The sequence below is a fragment of the Vigna unguiculata genome, chromosome 2, assembly GCF_037176805.1.
Source record: "Vigna unguiculata cultivar grain cowpea cultivar isolate G323 ecotype 2 chromosome 2, ASM3717680v1, whole genome shotgun sequence".
Lineage (NCBI taxonomy): Eukaryota > Viridiplantae > Streptophyta > Magnoliopsida > Fabales > Fabaceae > Vigna > Vigna unguiculata.
In genome coordinates, this window is record NC_140793.1 from 30,998,130 (window position 1) to 31,004,956 (window position 6,827).

Here is a 6,827-nt window from a genome sequence, read left to right on the forward strand (position 1 = left end):
CATGACCACATGCAATACCAAATAGCCAACAGAAACAAAAATTTCAGCTTTGACTCTAGGAGAAGAGGTAAAATGGAATTTACTCTACTCATGAATTTGATTGGTGAGTAAAGTGGAAGAGTTTCCCAGGATGACTCTGATTAAAGAAAAGATGAAATTTGAACGAAATATTGAAGAAAGAATATGAAAAATTATGAAGGAACAACTTAGAAAGAAGACTAAAACAGGTAATTTCATGAATTGGCTTCTTACACGAAGAAAAAAACTTTTGCCTTTTACTTTTAAAAAAAACTAAGTTAGTGGTCTTACAATTTACAAGAGAATGGAAAGTGTGATTATTTCATGGTAATAAAAGTTTATATGATCATGACGAGTTTTGTCACCAAAAGCAACTCACTCCGTTCCTTTATCTGATGATAAAAAAAATAAAACATGATTTGTTTAAACCTTTTGATAACCTCCACATGCTTTGCATAAGTCATGAAAAATAAAATTTTCATGTAAAATGTCTTACCAAATACAAATCACACTGTTAGCGTACTACAAGATTCCATTACGCGTAATTTGACCCTTTTAGGTTAAAACGAAATTAATAAAAAAAAAAAAAAAAGAGACATGCATGAGACAACACATTTCCAAAACATCCAACACTTAAATGCAAAAGCCCAATTTACTTTCTCCTTCAACAACTAACAACAAAAAATACACCGAACCAAATTTTTTTAAAGTAACATAGTTCAAAAAAAAAAAAAAAACCAAGTCAATAAATTGTTGGATGATTATAAAGAATATAAAAGGAAAAATTTGAATCCTCATTTGAAGATGTCATGTGACTACAAATGATATGGGTTCTTCGTTTTTCTTCATCACTTGGAATGGAAAGAGAATAAGACAGTGTTTTTCCTACTCTGTAAAAGGTAAAATGAGAGTTTTTGGAAATTCACTTTGCAAAGTAAAAAATATATCTAACTTTGTTTTTGTCAATTTAGTTCATCTCAATTATTACCAATTCGACATGTTTATATTTGCAATTATTGTACATGTGGGTTCAATTGTGCCAAGTGTTTACAACCAAGTGTTTATAAGTGTAACCTTACCAAATCTTCCTGCACGACACGACGAAATTAAGTGATTTTCCCCACATTTAGAAGCTTTTAATGATTAAACTATTTTGGGAAACTAAAATCACCACACCATACATTTATAACGCGAATTTGGTCATTTATCCAAATTATAACTTTATCTTGAAAATTATTATTTTATGTTCAATTATTCTTTCATTCTTTTTGATCTTTTTACGTGAAAGATATTTATTAAATTTAAACACTTTAAGAATAAAATTAGTAATAAAAGCTCAAATTTTCTTTTTTAAATTTAATTCATTTAAATAAATGATTCAATTTCAACGTATCAATTTGCCAAGTTTACCTTTAAAGAGGTAGACAGATTATTCATTTATAACCTATTTGATTTCCAAAATATTAATAGCATGTGCTCATAATGCAATGATGCAACCAAACACCAACTAACCCGTTTATTGTCTTTTAATATAGTACTCAAATTAATTAACTTAGTTTCCAAAAAGAAATTCATCCAAACTGAATAATGTCTGCCCCTAAAAGAGAACGTGGAAATATACGAGCCAATAAAGAAAAGACACGTGGGTTAGCTTTATCACTTGTATTTCTTTTTAAATATTCTCTTCGTGTTCCATTCCTTCTCGTATTAATTTATTTAATTTACTGATATATCAGTAAACTATGTTGCTTTTTTATTAAATTAATATTTTGTCTTACAAATATTTTCGACATAATAACGTGTTGATGGGATCCTGTATAAAAAATAATAATTATAGGGTCAAGTTGACCAAAAGCCCTTTGGCTATTGCCAAGTCAATAAAACTCGTGCTTTTGATTTGTGCTTAATGTTACTGCAAATATAGAAAGGAGACAACCTTGGTGTGAACGGATTTAATTCACATGTTGAAGGAAGCAAAACTGTATAATCTAGCTGGCTTAGTCATCATAAAACCATGGTCGTTTTTCATGTATCAATGTCCAGTGTCTAGATATTCATTCTCCCATATCTTGGGATTCGATTTTTTTTTTTGGAAAAGTGAAATGAAAATTTATAATTGTTAAACAAATAATTAATATTTCAAGCATATATGTAAATAATAATGGATATATTAAATTAATAATTGTTTTTCTAATTAATTGTAATCGTTCTTTTTCCAATTAATAACCAATATTCATATGATTCGTGGGTGGTAGGTATTGCACATGTGCTTATGGTTGGGTGCCAGTAGTCACAGATTCACAATATTGAGACATGAATAATCGTAAAAGTGCAATGAACTGAGATTTTTTTTAATAGGTTGTTATAATACGAAGAAAGCGTGGATTTATAGAGGATTATAGTAATTGATATCGTAGTTCTATTATATATATAAAATATTTAACATCATTTTTACTCTAAAATTTTAAAATAATAATATTATAGACAAATATTTTTATATATTCTACGCATAAAGATAAGACAACATTAGAAAATAACAAAGGAAATAGATTATCTACCGAAGCTTATTTAAAGAAAATAAAACAATTAATTAAATCACGTGTAAACACAATAGAAACCATGTTATTTTAGCAGTCTAACTGTTCGAAAGTCAAATCTAATGACTTATATTATGCAACGAAGGGTTGGAGATAGAACTAATTAACAACACACTTTGCTGCTCAATCATTACTCTAATTATTCACACTAATGTGTTTGTTTTAACCTTTATTTGGAATGAATTTTTTCAAAAGTTTTTTTCTCGCATTTTTTCTTTAATAAAATAAGAAACAACAGATATTTTTAATTTATTTTGCTAAACAAATTTCTTCAGAATTTACAGGGTTTAATGTTACAAATAAACAAGCACAACGTTCCTCTTACCGTTAGAAAAGGACGGTAAAGCCGAGGCCCATTGTAGACCCGTATCAGCCCAATAAAGGCCCATAAATCAAAAGGCAGAAACTAACGGCCACTTCCTCATCCATCATCATATTCATTCTGTTTTCTTATAAACCCTCACTACTACTCTGTTCTGTGCAGTGCAATTACTACTATTTTTTCTGTGCAAAGTATTATTAGGTTATTATTTTCAATGAGACCCCATTATCCACCAGAACAGTACCGACACATAACCCTTCCACCACAGTTTCCAGTGAGTGATTTTTTCTTGTTCCACTGACTGTTAATTTTTCATTTTTTTTCTCCTTTAAGCTCAACCAAAATGACCGTTCATTCATTTTTTTTTTCTAGGACAGATTGAAGATTCTGGAAAGAACGTGTCAGCTTCAAAATCAAGGGGGCAACAATGGAATTCATCTGCATTAATAGACATAACAAATGATTCCCCAATTGTGGGACTCGCCAATGGGGTAATTCTTGATACTCCATTGGCGAAGCAGAGCGGAAGCAGAATGAAGAACACGCCAGGGTCAGGGGAAGACTTGCTGAGGGGTCAAGTGAAGACCCTTTTGCTTAAAGTGGAAGAGGAAGTTGAGATTACCAAGTTCTCGCTTGAAAGCTCGGAACTTCTTGCACCCATTCCCGTCAATGCGTCTGAAACTCAGAATATTTCTGGTTTGGCTTCAGTCACTCCTTCTGATGTTTTCCAACAACCCCTTGTTCCTCAGGTTCGTCGAGTCTTTACCAAAGGAAAATGCCAAGAATATGTTGTTTTTACAACTGAATAGACAAGATCACCAATAAACTAGCACATTTGTTTTGGTTGAACTTACTTTCTAAGAAATTGCAGCTTATTTTTTAAAACTTCATCTCCCAATGTTCTCCCAATGTGACGAAAAAGAAAAAAAGGTTTGTTTTTTCTAAAACAATCTACATCAAACATGTTAAACCCATGATTGAAAAATGTGTATTCAAAGGTTTTGTTTTTAATTTGCAAATTTGTGACTTTAATATCAATTTATGTGTTTTATTTTTACATATTTGTAGAAAATTAAGAAAAATTCAAGTGGTTCTTCGACAAATTCTAAAGTATGAGACATGACAGAAAATAAAAATTACTTTGACCCTTCCTAATTACTTGATCTTTACGACTAATCTTGTGTCATAACTTTGGTGATAGGTGGTGAATCAAGAGAACTTTGAATCTGAAAAGAGTGTGATAAGCAGGTCCCTTTTACTTGACTTCTCAGACAAATCACCAGATTCAAATGCGTCAGAAGAATGTTTCTCTGAGCTGGTTAGTAGCTCCTTCACAGATGATGATGATGATGATTCTATGTGGTCAATGCAGACCAATGCAAGCATCCAAGATGAAGATGAGGGAAAAATAGCTGAAGATAAAGAAGATTATATAGAGAACATTAAAGGAGGGATAGTACTTGATGAACTCTGTGAAGGTTTGAACAAGATTAACATGAATGAAGGAATGGCTCCGAAGTTTGAAGGTAAACACACAAGGTTTATATACGACAGTGATGATGAGATTGTGAAAGAGGAGGTGGAAGAGAACTGTGCTCAGAATGATTATTCACCTAACATACTGTGTTTGAAAGGATTGCCAACCCCGAAAGGGAAACACTTGCGCTTTTATGATGACGAAGAAGAGGAGGGTAAAATCTTCTTTATGATTCTTGGATGAACTTTTTTGGCATATTGGTGAAATTTTACAATGTGAATGACATTTATAGGAAGAAGAGAAACTTTTGTTTTGATTCTTGTTGTTTTGATGGAGTATTCTTTGGATTTTAATATGGGAAATTGAGAAGCTAGTTACCACACTTTAGTGGTCCAAACCCAAAGTAAAGTGTGCCACTTTATTGAATGATTTTGTTATAAGTTTCATATTTAAATTCAACTTAATCAATTCACTTCTGATATTAATCAGTATTTAAAAAAAAAAAAACAGTAGTTTCAAATTTTTTTCCTTATAACTGATTTTATCTTTATTTGCTTCTCTAATATGAATGGTTTGATTTTAAAGTAGATAGTAATTTGATTTATCGATTTCTCATCTAATTTGTTATTCAAATCCAAATTTTATATGAACTGTATGATTTTATTTAAATTCATTTGTTGTCATTGGTTTTGGTTAAGTTTTAATGTTACATTTAGAAATAAAATAGGAAACACATAAATCAACTGAAATAGTTAATCTGACTTTCAAAAAATAATTCTAGTCACAAAATATGAAACTCAGTTAGTACTTATTAAAGAGTATATGGTATTAGAATACGAAATTTTGTCCAAAGCACTCACTTTCATTAAAAAAGTAGAATTAAATTTTTTGGGAACAAATTTACTTTTTCCATTTTTTAAAATTAACATTATGAAAAATTATTTTTTAATCTTTTTTTTATATATTTATTGAGGCTATTAAATAATATTAATTGCATAATTTAGTATGTCTCTTAGATATTTTTTAGATATATATATTTTTTTCTAATTTGAATTTATGAATTTTTTTTATCATTTTAGTAAATGATATTTTTAATATTTATTTTAAATTTTAATTTAAATAAATTATTGGAAACAAAATTTCTAACGCATTTAAATAAATTCATTTTTATAATATTAACAAAATAAATTTAAATAATTTAAATAATAACTTAACTTTTCAATTTTCATTATCAAATAAATTTATCATTATTAAACAATTAAGTACAAAAAAAATTTATATTTTTAAAAAATTATTATTTAAAAAAAAATATATTTTTCATGTAACGGGAGCTGAAAGTAATTCATATATTTTAAAAAAAAAATTAGAAGTTTGACACAACAACAATCTTCATTATTTGGTCAACCACATCTCTTTGTTTTGAGGTTAACCATCTAAAAAGAAAAAAAAAAAATCCTCTCTTATTCTTCTTTATCATAATTTAATTCATAGATTATTTGATAATTCAATTTATCATGGTAGTGTGGATAAAAATTCTTGAAAAACTTTTCATTTAAGAAAAGTAATAATTACTTGCACCTTTTATTTGTTTTGTTGTTCATTTTATTTTTATATTTGTATAATTATTTGAATTATAAAAATAGTTACTAAAATTATTAAAATGATAAAATAGACAAATAATTTTTATTGTGAATAACTATTTTAATTTAAAAAATAATAATTAAGAGGATAAAATTATATAAACAAAAGAGGACACAACAAATATATATATATATATATATATATATATATATCTTTATATATGTAGTTATTGTATTATTATTATTTTTATCACTACGAGATATTATTATAATAGTATTATTATTATTATTATTATAGTTAGACACACATCTTAAATTAATTTACTACGGGATCGTATTTCAATTACTTGTCATTTTTATTTGTTATTAATGTATATCTTTATATATAATTTATATATAATTATAAATTATTATAGTTGACATTAGTCTTAGTGTTAGCATTAATATTAATATTAATATTAATATTTATAACATAAATATTATTATTATTATTATTGATATTATTATTATTATTATTATTACTATTTATAATAGTGTTATTATTATAAGTGTGCTTTGTTTTAATTATAGAAAATGTTGTTATACTAAATACTTTTGTTAAATAGAGTTTTAATCTTTTAAATTTTTATAATTTATAATTTATAATTTATATTAATATTATTATTAGTATTTTTAATGGTTAAATAAATATAATAGCAATTATATTATTATTCTAAAAAATTTAAAAATAAAAAAAAGTAAAAAATGTCCGCTCAATTAATTATATTATATTGCAATATTAATTCTATTTATTATATTTAAAATTGAAATTATTATTGCATCATTTAAATTTA

The 6,827-nt window shown here is 26.8% G+C and overlaps 1 protein-coding gene across 1 annotated transcript; it reads left to right on the forward strand.

The window, feature by feature from the left end:
• Positions 1–3,064: 3,064 nt before the first annotated feature.
• LOC114174201 (uncharacterized) lies at positions 3,065–4,835 on the forward strand. Its single transcript, XM_085669714.1, has 3 exons — positions 3,065–3,211; positions 3,315–3,686; positions 4,139–4,835. Exons 1-3 carry the CDS (start codon positions 3,152–3,154, stop codon positions 4,655–4,657), a joined length of 951 nt encoding a protein of 316 aa, XP_085525840.1. The 5' UTR covers positions 3,065–3,151; the 3' UTR covers positions 4,658–4,835.
• Positions 4,836–6,827: the final 1,992 nt, after the last annotated feature.